This window comes from Nipponia nippon, unplaced genomic scaffold, assembly GCF_047370975.1.
Source record: "Nipponia nippon isolate SJK-2023a ecotype South Korea unplaced genomic scaffold, ASM4737097v1 scaffold_5, whole genome shotgun sequence".
NCBI lineage: Eukaryota > Metazoa > Chordata > Aves > Pelecaniformes > Threskiornithidae > Nipponia > Nipponia nippon.
In genome coordinates, this window is record NW_028262369.1 from 24962794 (window position 1) to 24982919 (window position 20126).

The 20126-nt window shown below is 39.0% G+C and overlaps 1 protein-coding gene across 6 annotated transcripts in view; it reads left to right on the plus strand.

Moving 5' to 3' along the window:
- OMA1 (OMA1 zinc metallopeptidase) overlaps window positions 1–6045 on the plus strand; it is a 42492-nt gene extending 36447 nt beyond the window's left edge. For all 6 annotated transcript variants that reach the window (XM_087730913.1, XM_087730912.1, XM_087730909.1 and 3 more), the window contains exon 9: window positions 602–6045. In XM_087730913.1, the coding sequence (XP_087587039.1) occupies window positions 602–820 (219 nt within the window). In that variant the 3' untranslated portion in view covers window positions 821–6045. The remainder of the gene's footprint in view (window positions 1–601) is intronic.
- The last annotated feature ends 14081 nt before the right edge of the window (window positions 6046–20126 follow it).

Genomic DNA, 20126 nt, shown 5'->3' on the forward strand with positions numbered 1-20126 from the left:
ACACTTGGAAGCTGTGTATTCAAATGCTTCTTGGAAATGAGATCACTTGTGTAAGTGGACCGTAACTATACTGATCAACCGTCTGGATCTCTGTGCCAAACAGTTAAATGTCTGTTATGTTGTTGGAGATTTTTTCCCTCCTTTTTTGAGTCAAACATCTATATATAGTTACTTCAATAATAGAATATATCTGATGAAGTAAATTATTCACAGCCCTTTTTTTCTCAATGCAGTCAATTTACATGTGAATGTAAATTAAAAGGTAAAAAGTACTGATGTGAACAAGTATCAGAAAATAGTTGGAGAACTTCCTACTTATTTATGCTGTACCTTTTAGAGTATCCATTCTTTGAGAGACTGTGAGAAAATGATTTTCATTCTTCATTCTTCATTTTTTTCCATTGTTTTGCCATATTGCTACATCGCTACTCAGGAATTCTTGGTTTCTGTTGAAAAGTTGTTCAGTAACAACTCAGATTCAGTATTATACTCACTAGGCTTTGTGTGCAAATGCAAACCTTACTGGAAAGCCAAATCGGTGACTGAAACCTTTGTTTTTCTTATTTAAATGAGCTTGATTTGTTTTCCTATGTATTCACAGGCTCTTAAAATAAGAGAGAGCTGCAATTGCCCATCTCTTTCTGGACCAGATCCTCGCCTCATTTTCAAACTTAACATGCAACATCTCCTGGAATTGTCTAAAGGTCAAGAAACCCTAAATTCTACAAAGCGAGATCTCTCACAACCCAAACTGGATTTTCCTCACACTCAAAAAGTGGAAGATATGCCAGTAACTTTTGCAGTTAAACCTACGAACTGATGATAATATTTTTTACTTTTTATGAAACTTGTCGTCCCTGAAGGTCTGTCTTACCGCGCAAATTTGTCTTTGAAGCATAAAGAAGATGTAGCCACTGATATTCTATGTTTCTTTTATGTGATCTCTCAAAGGAATAAGGAACCATGCCCACACAAGAAGAGCAGTGTGTTGGAGCAGAAAGTTTCTTATTCATCAAGAGTTACGAAAATAAATCACTTCTCAGGGGAAAGATAATCTTGTACAATCCAGTCACACAGTGTAGTTTTCAGCTTTATCAGGCTCACCTTGATCAGAGGACAGATGAGCCAGAAGCGTCCCTAAAGCAGAGGAAAAAGTACAGTTTTCATCACTTAAGTTGTCTGGTTTATCTTGCTGTAATTTGGGTTAGATCTGTTCAGCTTCATTTGAGAAATAATGAGGAGACCTTACCGCCTGTTCCACATATAGTATGTTTAAAAATATTAAACTGAGATGCGTTAATAGCCTATGGGCTAGATACACCCCCACTTAATTAGGTGGATTTACTGCTGGGATTTTTCTTCTTTCTAAGTCATTTTAGAATATGGATTCATTCAACATTTCTCTTCAAAGCAACCTGAAAGGGTTGCACAAAGTTCAATTTAAAAAAGGAGTTAAATAATTTTCAAGGAAGTCTTTCTTCTGAAAAAACACTGTATAAGAACCAGTTTTTAGCACTAGAATGCTTTGCAAGGAAGGCTGTTGTCTTTTTTTAAATGATCAGGGTGCCTCATCAGAGACCAGTTTTACTGCAATGACACTTGATTTGGATATATCTGTTTGGATAGAAGTGATTGCTGATGTGGAAATACATTACTTAGTAGACAAATACAGCAAGATTTCTTGACTGCACGGCTTTCGCAGCTGTACCTTGTCCTAAAAGGTGACTTCCTTCAGGAAACTGGCATGTAATGCTGAGCATCCCCCCCACCCCCGCCCCAATCCCCCTGAAGCCACACATTTTATACCATGGAGACTAATATGCACAATATAGGCAAAACTCGGCCTTTCATGATGGGCTAGCCAGTATAGCCAGCATGTTAATCTTTATTATGTTTGAGTTATCCTTGCTTTGCAGTTGATGAAAATACTGAAATGTCGATCTTACCATCTTAGAGGTGGCAGTGAATGAAAATAGAAAAGGGAAAGCGCATTCCTTTATCTGTTAAGATGTATTTGCTCTTAGTTTTTTTGTTACTCACTTGTATTAAAACAAAAATCTTTCATGTATGGTAGGGTTTTACTTGAATGGCACATTCATAATATTTTACAGTGTATTGTATTTTGAAACTTTCTTTTTTGTATATGGAGAGGGACAGACTTTATCATATTTCTTCAAATAAGTCAGAATGCAAGCTTTTAAAAAGGAAAAAAACTATTCAGTGCTGTCAGTGAATATAGCTGGAAAAAGAGATTGTGAAACAAGTAATTCCTTTACTGACTTCAGTCGACGAACCGGGGTCCTTTGAGAAACGCCAGCAACTACGTAACTTATCTCTATTCAGAGGTAAGTTGATGTATCTCTAATGTTGATGATTCTGGGTCTGATTATATAGGTCTAGATTGGCTGCGTATTGCTTACAAGCTGTTTTTAAATCTCTGCTCAATACTACTGGCAAGAGGCAGAAGGTCCAGCCTGACCATTATTCATCCATCCATTCTTATTCTTAGTGACAGGAGTTTTTGTAACAGACACTCAGTGATGTGTTGAAGCATTTGGACGTTGTCACCTGAAGGTAAACAGAAAAATACACCATTTAGATTTCCCTGTGGACCTTAAGTTTATACTGCAACACCAAGACCCCAATGCTGCTGCCTCTCTCTCGCTCCAGTGTCAAAGCTCATTTTGTTATCCAGGGCTCCTGGTTGATATGCAACTTGATGCTTGTGTCTTTTAGGACTAAGGAGAACATAGAGTTTTGATAGCATTCAAGATGAAGTATGAAACTATGCAAGTCTCGTATTTCTGCTCTCTGTTTTAAGTGGCTTAAGTATTACAGTGGAATGCTGGAGATGCAATTTTTAAGTTCACCAAGGGAGATTATTTTTTTTTTTTTTTAATTTTTATGATAGTCTTGTAACCATGATCATGGTGATGTGAGAGCAAAGGTTTCAAGGGAGAGGTAATAGCTTATATTAGGCCAACAAAGGGCTTATGTACTTTTTCCAGCTATAGTGGTCTAATAAAAGATATCTCTCTCCTTACAAACCATACATACACATACACACATACATGTATGTGTGTATATATATATAAAAAGTACACACACAAGCACAAGAGTTAGGCCTCTACACTAAAACACTATAGTTTTCAAGTCCAAAATGGGATGTTGAAAATTTCAGTTTTTACTTTACATCTTGAATTACCCATAATGTTTTTCTCAAGTGCTTTGGGGGTTTCTTCTTTCTGCTTCTATTGTGCCCAACACAGAAAATGCCATGCGCTCATCTGCCTCTTGGAGGGCAATTTTTCCACGGTTCTTACTGAATGCTATACATTACATCTGTCTATATTGTTAAGGTATTTTTTCTTTCTCGAGCAGAAAAACTACAAAAAGCTTGCTTTCCAAAGGTTTGGGAAGTCACAGTAAAAGTTGTACTTTTTAAATTAAAGAACATATAATCATTTTAGGTTGTGTGTGTATATATAATAATATATATATTATTAATATATATAAACTATAATATATTAATAGATTATTAATCATAAAAATTATAATTTCAAAATATATCCCTTACGAAAATACTATGGTTGCAAGCTCCTGATGGTCTGTAGAAACTTTTCATCGCAGTTGAGTAATTTAGTATGTCACAGGAAAAATAGATCTAGAAGTATCGTTGAAGGAATTCAGTACTTGAAAGACACATGTCGTACAGGAGGGTGGCTAAAGTGAAAAAAAGGTAAGATAGATCAGTAAAAATGCATCTTTCCACCACCAATAGTGCATGCTGTACTTCGCAGCTTTCTGTTGAGAGACTAAATATATACATAATAAATAAATAATAAATAAATTCAAATTTCACTAAATCTCTTAATGCATTTACTGTAGTGAGAGCGTTAAGAGATTTGATAAGCAGGAGATGTGCATTCAGGGCAGTCCTGTAATAAAAATGGCTCCTTATAACTTTTGGGTTGTCATGTTTACTTTTTTTTTTTAACTTGAAATACGTAAATGCCAGGAAAGCAAAGCAAACAGCTGTTAGAATGCTCTTTGTTCTTGAATTCTGTTTGTAGTCATTAAAAGAGAACAATCCTGCAAGCTTGATGCTTTTTTCATATATTATGTAGGCTGCCACAGCTTTTTTTTTCTTTTCAGTGTGGTGTTGGTATCTCAATACCCCTGGTTGAAAAACTATTTCAAATATAATAGTCTGTTGTAAGCTATTTTACTGCCATCAAAATTCTCTCTGCTGAAAATCCTTGTTGTTTTTCCAGATCTTGGGAGCTTCTGAAGCGGGAGCAGGATGATGACAAAGTGTGGTTGGTAATAGAGGTAGCAGGATAAGACTTTTTTGTCTGCAGTGTACACTGTGGCTTCTCTAGGTTTCCAATCCATATTGCAGAGTGTGGTTTAGTCACCTGCAGTCAGGGCTAATATCCATAACTTGCATTTCTAGACCACTTGAAGCACCTCATAAATACTAGTTAAGTTTTTCCCTAATACCTGCATAGGTGGGCTTTCTAACAGTTTTGGAGATACTGAAGCACAGTAAGATAGTGATTTTTAGTAAATCTTCACAGATTAGTGAAAAACTCGGGCTAGAACTCTAGTGTTTCCAATCATTCCTTAGCTTACTGCGGCACACTGCATAATGTGTGTGTGTGTCTAAAACCAGAGTCCTCATAGCAAACTGAAGTGATAGGCTTTGGATGATTGTTACATTTATACAGTTTGTCACCTTTCAGTGTGTATCTAAAGAGCTTGAATGTACCTCTTTATGCATACCTGACTAAGATACAGTTATTTGTTCTTGATGAGTTATTTCTTAACTACTTTCTCTTATGTGTATACTGGTTATTGTTTGTTTACTGCCCATCATCACTAAGGAGCTGATGCCTAAATCTGTTGACATGGTGGTTATTTAATCTCGGAAAAAGTTTAACCTCAATTTTGTGATTCCACCAGAAAATCAGGTTTGTTGTGTATATACTGTCACATTAACTGTAAGATAACTCCGCATAGAAGTTGGCTATAATTCTTCCTTTCCTGCACCTCCACCCCATCTTTTTCTTGTGCTGCAAGTGTCTCTGCTAGAAGCAGCAAGGGCTGCTGAGAGAGGAATCAGGATAAGCAGACTGGACTTTTAGCTAAGTCAAATAAAAGATGGAGTTGAATGTTCTGCCTGTGATAACTTTATTGCTGGGGTTGGCAATTGTTGGCAGATCTGTAAAGAGAAGTGACTGAATGTCTCTGGTGTCCCTCATTGCTGCCTGCACATATTGCAGCCATCCAGTAAATGTGCTGTTTGATCTCATGGAGCCTAAGGCTACATGCCAAATATAGGCCTAGCATAATATTCCTGGCTACCTTGTTCTGGCTGCGCTGGTTAAAGGCTGCTGTTCTTGGTACGAGCCAGGGGCTCTTATCCTGATTTATGAATGGATGCAGAGAATTGTTATCTCTAGCACATAAATTCATTATAACTATTAAACTAAGCTGAAACTGAACCTGTTGACCTGGAAGTGAATGGCTCCATAACATTTCATTAATCCTTTGAGATGTTTAATTCCTGCTAATTTGATATTTCAGATACGATCTTCTCTACAGATATAATGGCTTAATTAGTATACATTACACGATGTCTCTTCACACTACAGCGTGTACAGTATTTATCCACTAGAAAAGTAATTCAGTAGAGCTCAATTATAATACATTGACTAGAGCATAAAAGTTGAAAAGGATATGTGCAGTAGTCATTATATTTTAAGCGTAAACATTTTTTAAGCAGTCTTCCATTTGTTGATATCTGTCACCTTCTAAAAATTTTGTTCCTAAACCTGCTGTTACAGCTTACTAAAATATTTCAATTTAAAATGGGATTCTGACAATACCGGATTAATGAGCAAATCATAACCAACATTTGATGGGACAACAGTTGATAGAAACCTGATATGTAACGTAGTCACCTGTATAATATCCTTAATACAGTCTTTCGTATTGTTGGAGACAAACAAAACAGATGTGAAAATACAAATTTGAAGAATATGGTTGTCTTCTATATCTTGATTTGATAAAAACACTGCTGGCTGACAGCACTTTTTGGTGATAGATACCAAAATACGTGCTAAACAAATGTATTTTGTAGCATTCGGCTTCCAGATATTTATTTTAGCTGATGACACCTGTTTCAGAGCACACAGCTCTGTGTAACAGTTCAGGACAGTGGTTCCAGTTGGAACTGAAGGGAACAGGCAAAGAGAAAGGTAATAAGTGTTTGGAATCTGGTCATTTTGCTGCTGCCTTCCTGTGAAAAGTCAGTGGAGGCACAATTACAAAGAAGCTCTGATAGCTCATCTTAGAAACAGTTCATTTAACGAGTGAAAGTAAAAATTTTGCTTGTGGCATTTGCCGTAAGATCTGACCCTCCTACTTTTTCCTTCAGCTTTTACTGGCATGGAGATTTCAGTGGGAAAGATATGTTTGTTATAACTGTATTGGCACGTATTGTGGACAGCATTGTGGTCATTCTATCTTTTGTTTGCAATGGCAAATACAAAGACTGTTTTCCAAGGTGAGTTCCATCAAAATGATACAAGCTGTTTTTTTTCCTGTTCACGAGTGATGTGGTCAAGGCCCTCCAGTTTCTCTCAGGTTCTTATCAGGCCTTTTCTACACAATCCATTGTAGAAAACTCATCAAGTGCCACAGAAGTAGGGTGAGCAAACCAACATTTCAACATCAAGTCAATGTGAAAAAAGAGGGTGTAAGGTGATCCATGCATAAGCAACAGAAGATACTGAAAGTGCTAAATGGGCTGAAAACTTGGTAAACCTCATAGGAAGCTCTAAAGTTCTTGTGCAAGTTTCATTGCAGGTTCTTCATAGTCTCAAATACCACTTTTCATCTTTTCAAATGGCGGCTGAGGGCAACCCAAGGGGCCACAAAAGATGCAAGAATCTGCTGGAAAAGTACTATTTCTTAACTCCCTCACTGCCTAATTTCTAGAATTGCACAGAGGATTGGGTATTTGACCCAATTGTCAAATGAAATATTTTCCAAAAAACTCCTAGAGGATATTTTTTCATGTAGGTATTGAAGTTGGTTTTCTTCTGTCAGATCAGTGTGTACAGAATAGTACTTGAATTTAGATGACTCCTGCCCAACCCAGATGCTCCCCCTCCTACCACTGTCTGCAATCTAAGACTTGAGTTAATTAAATTTATCTCTTTTTCCTTTCTAGCAACATTGATCTATATTGTATATTTGGACTCTAGAGAATCAGAGCTCCTTATTCCTTCTTGGGATATGTTGTCGTCAGATTTATTCCATATGTGTATAGAATAAATAATGGAGTAAATGATGAAGGAATAATGTAGCAAAGTTGCAGCAGTGTGATTTGTTAGCCACAAGATGGCAGTTGGGCTGCCTGAGTTGGTCTTGAAACTGATGCATTTGCAACACCTTCATTTTTAGTCTGGCTTTAGTAAATTATCAAGGTGATTTTTCCTTTCAGTGTTAACTGCAATGACTCTTCCCTGGAGTAAACTTGAAACATCGTCCTTGGGAGCCAGTGAATCTCATGTGGTTCTGTTGAAGGTTTTCAGTTCTTCTTTATCTGGATAGCAGATAACTTTACAGAAAAGCTGCTATCTGGCAAGCCTTACTTTCCTTTAGCAGAAATGATCAGAAAGGAGTGACTGACTGAATGAAAAATTGTACATGCAAAAATTAAGTATGCACCATTGGATTTACACTTGTAGTAGCCAGTTTTGAGCCCCTATTGCAAATCTGGTCTGCTTTCCTCCTACTGTAGGGTAACAAATGAAGACAGAACATTTTATTTTGGTGCTGACAGCGTGCTTGTTTCTGTCTAATGATTAAAGCAGGATCTCTGCTCCAAGGAGATAAGAGGTGTGCTTCCACCTGTGTTTCTGATGTCCTGGGGCTTGTTTTTTTTCTTCCTCTACAACCTGTCAGGGAGCAGCGAGAGTGAGGCTGTTCTGTCAGGGAAAGCAAGCCGGGAGCTGAGGGTGACCATAGTACTGGCTAGTCATCTCACAAGCAGGGTGAGCAGCACAAGGCTGGTGATAGAATTGGGTCCCATTGACAGTCCAGTGATCATCAGACAAATTCTAAGTGACAGGTCTGGTCCAAGAAGAGAGTGGGAGGCCCAGCCAACATGTCAGGATCAGCAGGGGACAGGGCTGTGTCCAGGCTTACTTCCAGCAAAGCTCATCAGAGCCCTGGGGGCTGAGCTGAAAATGGAGCCCTGGGTGGTGGGCACATGCGCGGAGGCCCCTGCTGGGGCTGGTCAGGGCAGTTAAGGCCTGCTGGCATATTTGGGCCCCGACACAACCGTCCTGGGACAGGAGGGCCTGTTTGACTGTGTCATGTAAGAATGGCCTAATGGTGAATTTCCTAGCTAGGGAATGGAGACTCCAAATTTCAAATTGCTATGCTATCTTGCAAGGGTCACATAGATTTTTAGTGTGTAAGTTTCTCTTCTGTAAAACAGAAATGTGAGCGAATAAATTCAAGGATGGCAAGGATGTATCAGGATGGATATGTATCTGAGGTGAGAAGAAAATGAAAATAGTAGGATAGGCTGTTTTTATTTTCTTCTCTAGAATTCTGTTTTTAGAGTATGAGGGATAATGGAGAGGGGAAGAGATAGCAGTTCTTTAACATCAGCCAGCCCTACTTGTTCAGGAGGGAGTGAAATGAGAGAACTCTGGTTTTGTTCTGTGCTCTCAGTGCTTGGTGTTTTCTCTCTCTCTCCCCATTCCATGTGAGGTATTTTGTGAACTAAAAGGGTGAAGGAAAATAATTGAGCTTGGTATTTGGAGGAGCTGAACGTGCGTCAGCTGGATTTCATAGACTGCCAGTTATACGAAGAGTGTCTTCAAATTCTGAGCCTGGAGAAGGCTTCTATGTCTTCTTTAAGCACTTTAGCAAAATGGCAAATGATTCTCAAAGCAATCAGAACCTCAGCTAGCATTGTGTTCGGTGGGGTTTTGCCCACTTCTTTGCTATATCCTCAGCTGTATCACCCTCCCATTACTTTGATAATACAGATGAGGCTATACTGGTCTGTGTTTCACCATTTTTTTCAGCCAACAAGCTAGAAGGAAACAACACCCTTGAGAAGCAACAGGGTCCAATTTTCACTGTCAACAATGAGACCTCTATTCTGTTCACACTGAAATCCCTGGCAAAAGTCCCAGTAGTTAGATCTGGATTTCTCCCTCCTTAAAACAATATTCTTCCTTTTGTGCTTTATCCTCTGCTTGTCAGAATCAGCTGATTATGAGCTCCTGCACAGATGACATTTTATCCTCAGTAAGCAGGAAGGAGGCATGAATTAGGGCTTAGAAAAAATGTTCAATAATTAGCCACAGAGGAAGGAAAACATCCAAAAAAAGTACACAGAAGGAATTGACTTACTTCATTTGACTAGGCTGGAAAGTTCAGCTGTAATGATAGTGGTTAAATTAATTACAATGATTTGGTGACAAGGAAGCGTGCTTGTCCCCAAATGCTGTGTATTATTTTTTTTTTTTTAACCAAGATGAAATAACTGCACGCTGCTGCTGCTGTGCATCAGAATCATAGATATCAGGTATTCCTTGTATACTGCACACTCATTCAGGCTGTCATGCATGATGGCCCAATTTGATCACACACTCTTAAGCTAGAGTTCAGATAAGTCTGTGGAAGGCTTTAGTGCTTTCTCTAAAGCCTTCATTATTGTGAATAGCTATGATGGACAAAGTCTTGGACAATATGGTGGGTTGTGACCTCTGGTATTGAAAGGGCAAATTCTTATATTTTAGCTGAAGCTAGGGGAAGTGTGTCCTGGGGCTGTGCGGAGAGAACTAACCTGTCTTTAGTAGTGACTGCTGTCATGAATGCTGCTGATCCTGCATCATCTTCTACTCCCGCACCTCTGTTACAGCTCCGTCCTGCATTGGCTGCAGCTTTAGTAACTGCCAGTGTTTGTGGGCATAGGTAACGTAACATACATATTACACATGTCCATGTATGGTATTAGAGAACTTCTCATGGCTGTCCCAGGGTGTAGTCTTTAAATGTGTCCCAGCTTCAATTCCTCATGGCTGTTTGGTCTCTCTTGTCATTCTGGCAAAGTATTTTTAATACTGACTTACTTTTGACATGCTGACGTCTCCTTATCTTTGTTGTCAGTATTGCAAGAGAGAGGATCCACTGAAATGACTTTTCTGTGTGACTATGGAAGCCATTGAGACCTATGGACTTCTTGATTTTTCTCTGTGAGCAGGTCCTAATCTATCAGGCTACCCCTGAAGAAATCTCCATCTCTTAACTGTGGACTTTCAGTTTTACCATTCTAATGTTTCATAGTGCCTGTGGGACATATATGTCAAGAGGCATCACATCTTGGAGGATGTCTCTTAATGGCTATCGTGAGCTCATATATCTAGGACTTTAAGAAGGAGGACCTTGAATTTGATGGGGATATTAAGGGCAGCTGATAAAAAAAGCACAGCATTAGCAAAGAGAAGTGTTCAGAAAGTACTCATGCACTGATATCTGATACACTGATCAGTTTCCTGAGCAATAGCAGATTGGGGGTCTTGAAACAACTTTTCCTTTTATTGCCATTGATGTGGAGTCAGGCTGTAACTCACTGCCAGCATCTGCCAGTATAGCTGTCAGGCATGGGTGTGAAGGGATATGGCTGCTGATGGTCAGAGTCGTCACACCAAGATGCCATAATAAAAGCATAGCTATTTTAGAGGGGAAAAAAACCCACAAACATTTATACTAGTTTTGCTTCATTTTAGTATACTAAGAAAAATGCATTTTTGCCATATGTAACTTTGCACAGAAACACTTTGCTATAATGGTTTACAAGTTTCCATGTATCAGTTCCTTACAGTCATTTGGATTTGGTGTCATTTTTATAGACTGTGTACACAATTCTGCCTGCTAGCACAACACGAACAAAGGACATGCGTGCAAGCCTCTCCTGCAGGAGCCATAAGCACAGCTCTTCCTCTCTAACACTAGACAGAGCTGCTTTGCGACCTCTCTCTTCCTCTAAGGCTTCTTTTGCCTAACCTTTTTTTCCTATTCCCTGCTTTTCTCCTTTAAACTTGGTTGCTTGTGAAAAATGTAAGGGTAAATCCAGATAGCTACTCTAGCTACTACTCTTTTCTTGTTATTTTAAAACAGAGGCAGAAAAGCTTGACAGTTAAGAGCCTAGGCAAGATGAAGTGGCTTAACCCATGGACTGTGGCAGTGGCTGCAAGTAATGCGTGGCATCTTGAACTCCTCCTATAGAGACTTTCACCCCAGGTGCTGATACATCAATGACTCTTAATGTGCAATCTATTAGCATGTTTCACTGTAACAGTCTAATAAGTTGCAGTAATCTAGCCTGGAGGTCAGGGATGAAGGGCTTGCTGTTGAAGCTGCTTATTGAACTTGATTCCCCCATCTTTAGAAGGTCAGAAAACTCATCCACCAAGAGAACAACCTTTGCCAGGTCACATAGACTGATAGGCAGGTTGGCCTGTGCAAATCTGAATTCTGAAACTAGTCTTGGAAGCAGATAGGAGTGATTTCATGTTTTCAATAAGACAAGGCTACTCTGTATCTTTGTTAGTTTAAAAGGCTAACATAGCAAATCCTGCATCTTTTAAAATAAAATTGAATATCGAATAGAACATTTTCAGATTAGTATGCTGATCGGTTTGGACTGCAGTACCGCATTGGACTCAATGAGATCATGTTTTTACGTGTCTGCTCCAGTCCATCAGGCTGACCTAGGGAAAAGGTAATAAAAAAAAAATGCAACAAAGAAACTGTCGATACTGAGACAATTTAATTAGGATTTTTTGCTGCTACAAAAATTATCTAATTAGAGAATACGAAAAAAAAATCCAACCCCAAAAAACCTTGGCAAAACTACAGCGTGCTCAGGCATCCTGAGGCTTTAGAGATTCTGGTACAAAGGTATCTCATAAAATTGTGTGTGATTTATAAAGGAAAGAGTTTTTTAAAAAAAGGGAATCTATATCTGTATCTCTCATCCCCCACAGGTGGGCTTCAAAGACCCAAAACTAGGCACCTAGGAAACTTGCAGAATTCTCTCCTTTAGTATAAAAAGTTATTTTAAAATCTCAGTATTGTGATTAATTTTGACAATAAAACGTGGATTTGCATGCAGTTTGTGGAACACAAAGGTGAAGTGTTTGAGGTCTCTCTAAGTGGGAGGTTTGAGCTTTTTGCTCTTTCAAAGCCAAAGATTTTAGCCAAAGCTTTGTGGAAGAAACAGAACCACCTCCTCCACCCCACCTCATTTCACAGATGCCATGTGCTTGGGGTTTTGTTCCCTCTACTTCCTTTGATTTACACTGTCACATAGACAAATCAAAGCCTACTTTTTATTTATTGCAGCTAGCAAGAATGTGCTACAGACTTAATTCAGGATATGGACTCAAATCCTTCCCTGGAGCAGAGTATAGTACTTTGTCATTTGCAAACACTTGGAAGCACAGTGCTTCAGAGTTCCTGTAAACAAGAATAAATTCAAGGAAAATTTTGGATTACATGTGTAGTTTGAATGAATACATTGGCATCAGAGTAGCACACAGCAAGATGAATCTATCCATCATGGGCATTTAGTGTAAAGCCTGTATTTGCTTTTCTTTACTATCCACATAGATTCGATCAACATAGCAGTTCTGTCATTTGCTAAATACATGGGCTCTGCTCTCCGGGACACCAGCTCATCAGTTACCAAGTGAGCAGCCTGTCATAGGGCCTGCACAGACCATTTATAACTGTCACGTACCCAGAGATCAGAATCTTCCCAGAGTCCGATCCTTTGATGGCTTGGAAATAGGCTAGCTATACCTGATAAGAGGCCTTGCTGGTTAGAAGGGAGGGTGCTGGACCTGAAACCTAGACATGGAATTGGCAAGTTTGGGTCTCTTGAAGTCAGATGGTAGGCACCAGCCTGCAGCACGGTAGCTTTAATTTTTCTATTCGTTTTCTACTGATGTCTGAGAACACAGGCAATCACTGAAACTCACTGTTTTTGGAATTCTCTCTCTTGAACCATAGTCTGGTGTGTTTCTTTAGAAGAGCTGCAGGAAAGGTATGGGAATCATGTCACAAACCTGGGCTAATGTCTAGGCAAAATCTAGGCACAGCAAACAAATGCTAAGAAAGCTACACTACCTGAACTGAGCCCCACCCCAACTCTAGAATGTTTTATCAAGCTCTTCCAGATGCCAAACTACTGTGTGAGTTACAGGGTGCGTTTTTTTGTTGCTGGTCAATTTTTTTTGGTTTGGTCTGATTTGTTTTTTTTCTTCCATATTCCTGCTCTCTGGAAAGCTAAGAATTTACATCTTTTCCTGAGTCTGTTTATGCCTTCAGTTACATTGTTTTCTAGTCCTTAGTAAGTTCCTTAAATATGGTCAGGATCATAATTTGAAACCGTAACTGTTTTGGATCTTAAAGGGTTGGTGGCTTTTTTTCCATAGTTCAGTGCTTTCAGCTCCTGCTGTGTTTCCTTGTACTTTTCTTCTTAGTTCTCTGCAGAGAGTCAAGGAGTTTCATAATGATGACGCTGCACAGCAAACAGTTTTAACATTATTTTACTCCTATATCCTAAAAATTCCTCTAACATGTATCATGTCTTCAATCCCTAATCTAGACTAATTGAGTTCTGTTTTATTTTTTGTCTTTTTAAGATTATTGTTTTTATTAATTGAGGAGCTGATACACTTAACTTCAACAGAGCAGGAATTGTATAGTGACTGCATGTAGTTCTAAGTCAAAATTTCCCAGGGACTTTGTAGTAAGGCCAGTTGCTGTAGATTAAGTGCTCTTTAATGACATGTTGAAATACTTCTGGTTATTTGAATTAAAGGTTCCCTGAATATTGTTGACATTCTAGGCCTTGTGAACTATAATACTTCTTTGTGAGCATCTGTATTCTGTCACTGCAGTAATGCATGTCAATAAAAGAACTAGAGTGACCTAGGTAATGTCAGTTGTGTATCTCTCCATCCCTTCCTTATGTCAGTGCAAGTAGAGGGGAAATTTTAGTGTCCCTTCTTGTTCCTGTGAGACTTCTGATAAATCTCAGGTTCTTCTTCAAAAAATGATAATAGAATATTTTTGTGTCTTGTAGACCTGTTACTCATTAATTCATTTAAGGTTTGTGATCATCTGGGAAAATGGTATCTACTTGCATTTTTCTTGTTATTAAATATATGGAAGAGGTGAACTATGGATGCGCTGCAGTGGGAGGATGACCATGCCTCTGGGCCTATCTGCTTATGTCATGTTTCCAACTGGAAATTTTGCCTAGGCAGACTTTGGGACCTCACGATGTCTGGTGAACTGTCCATAACATCACCTCCAGCATGGCTGTCAAAAAGCCAAGTTTTTCATGTATGTCTGTTGCTATTGCTTAGGACAGCTGCAGTGTGTGCTTCATGAGTACGTCACCGCTTTTATGCTAAGTGGCACATGAACATGTATTTCTGTACTAGGAATCCCAGCACACCTAGCATAGATCCAGCTGAAGCCTCTGTTTCCAAGGGAGACCCTGTCACAGCCCAGCAGATCTCACTAATGCAAGACTGTTTCGGGTATTCAGACTGATAGTTCTTATTCTCAATTTTGCACCATTACACCTTGATAGCTCCCCTAAGGACTAAAACTAGCTTTTTCCTCTTTCACACCCTTCAAATACTTTATGATGACATTGCATCTTCACTTCCCCCTCCCTAGCCAGGTAGCCTCAATTCAGACTGAATCCCCACATTCTCTCATCATTTATGTTCTCCCCTTCTAGTTTCCAGTGAGTTTGTCAACATCTTTCTTTGACTATGCTAGAATAGTCATAATTGTGTGATTCTGTATCACTGAGTTGTTTCGGTGACATTTCCCACTTAGGAAGGAAATGCCAAACTTCCATGGTGTCTTTGTTTTTCACAGCTTAGGTCAAACCCTGCCTGAACGCTAACATACTTTCCTGCATGTTAATTTTAGTTAATAGCTATTCAGTAAAACAATGCATCGAGCTCAAGATATATGACACAAATTAAGCTGAACGCCCAAACAAATTCAGCAGCAGACCCTGGCCTCAGTGGGCTCTTTAAGTCCAGTGTAACATGCATTTACATTGTTTTATTTCTCTCTCAAACTGTAACTTGCTCCCTGTGGGGTTACATTGAGTTAGTTTCATTTTCACATTGTACTAGCACCACGATAGTCTTGCATTTAAATAGTCTCATTTCATTTTGATATCATGATGTCATCTCCACAGAGGCGTATTGAGACTGTCTGGAGAATTTAGTGATAATGCCAAGGCAGAATCAAGCAGCGCTACCCAAGCTAGCCAGTTGGCTAGGTGCATTGCTGTGCTGCACAGTAAGCTCAACTTCAATTTCTGAGCCCAGTCCTGTTCTCTGGACTGATAATGCAATGTATTTTTATATCCTTTGAGCCCAGTTCACTCTCACTGGCAGGAAGCATATGTGTGTGGGAAATATGGTCTCTGGGAAAACTAATAGTTTTAGTCATCTGCAGGTCAGGATGTGGGCAGGACTGGTTCTCTTATGTCAGTGTTTCTCCACGGCTGTAGCCAGTGGAGAATTTTCTATGGTGCCTAGTGATGATTAAAGCTACCTGCTGGAAAATCCCATGGTGGGGCAAGGAAGGGTGAATCCATCCCCTAGGCGCCATGGAATATGGGTGACTTTAACCTACCACCCGGCTGTTCTGGAGCCAAGAACAACTAGACATTAATGAGCAGATGCCCAGAGTCCTCTGAGAAACACACAGCTAGTGCAGTGCCCCAAGTACCCTGAATACCATGGTAACGCAAAGCACTTCCAACCGTAAATGTCAACATCCTAATGGCAATCCCTGTACATCTGTCTGCAGTCCGCATTTCATAAACAACTGACAAGTTGTGTCCTGCCATGTGAGAATTTGTGCTAGACCACCCTCTCCCACCTCAACATGAGCCACTCAGGGAAGGAAGGATCCAAGTTTCAACTGTTAATAGCGTGTCTCCTACTCCAGGATGCAGCTCTGGGACTTTGCCCCACACCCTCAGCTCCAGCAAGCATCTTGACTTCATGGCAGCAGCAGAGCTCGTACTTTAGGTCAAGGGGGTTTTTATTTATAGAGCTGCCATTAAATCAGTCTAACACTGTCATACAGTATTTATGGTAAGATTAGACACATGACTGCATCCAAAGCAAATAAAGAGATTCTCACTTCTTGGTAGAATATTCACTTGGGAAACTCTAGCTTTAATATGCATTTTTTTCCCTAGTGAAATAAGATTTCCAGGGACAAATTCAGTTAGACTGTTTGACTCTGCAAGTGATGTCTTTGTGGTTAGTGTTTTTCTTTTAATTATTTTGTTTAAAAATAAATGAGTTCTGCAGCTTTTGAGCTTGAGGGTTAGTGGTTTGGTTTTCATTCTCCCCAAAAAGAGTGAGACTACTTAGTATGAACCTACAAAAGCAATTCTGTGAAGCTGCTGGTTTTAGGCATTTCTAGAACGATGCAAGAATAAAATCATTTGTTAGAGCTACCTCTGGGATCCAGTGCCTATATACATTTGTCAAAGGACACAATATCGAATGCTTCATTTTCCAAACACTAGGCCAAGATAAATTATATCTGGGTGTTGAGCCTTCCTGATAGAAATCAGTGGCATATCAATAACAGGATTCAGCTTCCCTTTGAAATTTTAAATTAATATGCTAGGATCCTTGTGGGAAATAGTAGGTTTCATTTCATGGACTTCTGCAAGGAGAATTGTCAGTAGAGCCTGCTTTTTAAGCTGGTCAATAGAACTAATGGGAAAGTAAGTGTAAAAAGACACAAACTAAACAGGATTGGGATGATGCTTTGGAACAAGTCTTTCTGATTGATAAAGCAGCGAGGGCATTTGGAAGCCCAAACTGATGCAAGTTCTTTAAGGTTAGAGATGAGGAAATGAATGCTTTCTAAAGGTCAGATGAGACTTGGAAGTTAAACTGAGTGGGGAATGAAGACAAAAAATATATGGAACTGAATACTTACTGCATTAGCCTGACTTTAGAGGCCTGGGGCCAAATCTTCTAAGTCTTAAATAACAATTAGTTTGGTGGTTTGATTCCAAGCTTCACTTTTCACATCAGGCACGAGTGCAGCCCTGAAATCTGTTTGTTATGACTGACATTTTATATTGACTTTAAAGTACTTTTGCTCACTTATAAGGTCCTCAGTAGCACTTCCATGGACTGTCTTTCAAGGCTGACTTTTCACTTACGCTCTCCAAAGAGTATCTGCAAATTTGCCGTGACATTCATATTCATCACAACCTGGAAACGGTTAAGGCTTGAGCTTTATGCCCTATGGCTTTGAAATCATCATTCTCCTTATAGACAGAATACTGAATCTGCTTTTTTCCACTTTGAATCTGAAAGCAAATTCTACGGTGGCTGAGATTCTCCCAGGACTAAATCTCGATCCACAAGTACCAGGTAGCTGGCTATGAGAGCCAGAGATCGCTGGAGTCCTTATTTATCCCTTACTCAGATACCCAAGATGCAAACAAGAGTTGGATTCATCCTATCCTCTGGGTGTACTACACATCAGCAGTAGGTGCACAGTTCCTCCACTGGCTTCTGCTGCAGTGAGACATCATACAAAGATGTGATAAACATGCTAAAAGGGAGAAAAGCAAATAAATGGAAGAAAAGAGGCTGTACCCCAGATGGCAGAGCTAGTGAGGATAAAAAATGGAGAAACAAGCAAGTGGAAACAAAAGAAAAGGAGAATTTCAGCGAAGATTGAAAACATGTGACAGATGAACATGTGCTGCAGTGGACAAACCATCCAGTAACACAAATGACAAAATAACAAAACCTCATAAACCCGTGTACTGGGTTTCCTTTTTCTCCTTTAGAGAATATCAAAGAAATAGATCAGCTGTCCTACCCTTTAACCCCAAAGAGTGGAAGAATAAATAGTTCAGAGGCCAGGGACTATACCTAAAAGTCCTAGGTTAGTTTCATTGCTTTGTCACAGGCTTCCTGTATAACCCAGGAAAATCAGTTCCTTTAGTTGTGCTCCAGTCCGGTAGTAGCGAAGTGATATAGTTGCTTCTTTACCTCCAAAGAATGTGAAAATACACGCGTTATGAACTGCAGAGCTGATTGATGTGGACAAAGACCAAAGTGTGTTTGGTGGTATCATGATATTTGTCCCTTGCTATTTGCTTGCAATGTTTTGTTCTTGTTGATCAAAACAAAAGAAGGTAAGAATACTTTGGAAGGAAGATGCTGGGACGTTTAATCTTGAAATACTGTCATTGTCACTACAAGAACCTCCTCTCTTAACTCATACTTGAAAAGGTTTTTTTTTTCCCCATCAGCTCCATGCAGATATTGAGACTGGACTCACTGATTCCTAAAGGCTGTGTTTCATTGTAAATTAATATTTTACCTGTAGCTATCTGCCATGTAATGTGAATTAATGCTAGCCCTCAGTGACTCTACTTTTATTTATACTCTCCAGGGTTTAGTGGCTTACAGGATTATAGAGTTGAATTCAACTAAGTAAAGAAAAGGAGCGTGAGAAATCATACTTTTACTGAGAAGTGTTTATACAGCTGCATGTTTCTACTTCTTTTACAGTAAACATTGTTTTATTCATGCTTATTATAATATTTTCCTGGGTAATATTCATACAATGCAAGGCATCTCCCTTCTCTTTTGTATTTAATTATATTTACATTATTTGTTTACTGATGGCAAATACTTTCATAGATGAAAGTAGATAAAAGGAATAGATGAATCAATCATGGAAGATGATAGGAAAAATGTGTATTAGCAACAATCTGCTGTCTTTGAAAAACTGGGGCAAGCAAGAACTTCATACTTTCTGGTTACACTTACTACTGTTACTGTACAAGAATACCGTATAGCAAACAGAACTTATCTTTACCTCCAAAACTTTATAGAGAGAACAGACCTATTAGGTTAGCTGAAAGGAGGTCAGACTGGGAGAGGAAAGGCTGCGTTGCCCTCTGCAAGAGTCACTGATGACCAAAAATGCAACCTGGAATCCTAGGGTGGTCAAATATCCTTGGCTGAAGTAATCTGTAGAGTCAACAGACTTCCTAACAAATGTTGTTGTGAAATACAGTGTTCACACCATAAGAAAGCTGATCTTTTTACAGATTTTGAAAATCTTGGCCATTGCAGCTTCTCTTTAATATTTTGACCTATTAAATCTAATTGTTAGGCTTCATGAAAATGTTACTTTGGGATCAATCTCCCAGCGCATGCCCATCTCTATTATTTCCAAGTCCTTAATATTAACTTCTGTTGTGTTTTCACACGTGTTACCTTTGCAGCTATAAAGGCTAGAGTACCTTTTTTGTTTTTATGTAATGCTAAATAAGGGAGAAAATGATTGCATCAGTAAGGAATCATTGCCCTGGAATCTTAGCTATTACTCCAAGTATTTTAAAGAGTCGCAGCAAAAACATGGAATGCAGAAGTGCCACTAATAGCTAAGGAAGTTCATTTACCAGTCAGATGCATTAATTCATCTAAGGACCAGATGTAGCATTTGTGTAATCAGGTACAATATGCTACAGTTATGAAGCAACATAAAGAAATTTGGTGAAAAAATAGAGCCAGAATGTTTGCTGTGAAGATCACTAGTCCATACCACATATGGTACGGTATCACTAGCTATCAATACATACTTTGTTGTTACGGTTCCTGTAGTCAGCTGCTAGCAGAGCTACGTTCACATACAGGAGGTAGCGCATTAATGACTTTCAGATAATTTGTACAGGTTCTTTGCTATTGTTGTATATTTGCTTTTCCAATTTATCATTTCTATTCATTTTTCAAAATCTTGACACTTGAAATATTTAAGTGTATTAGTCATATAACATCATTGTTATAGCATATTTGACTTTAATGGATGTGTTATGACCTGTAAGGCCCTTATACACCTGTAATTTGCTTTATTGTGTAAATCTATCGTGTACAATCAGTTCAGTATAAATCTTGTAAGGCAAGAGTCCTGCTTCACTGAAGCCA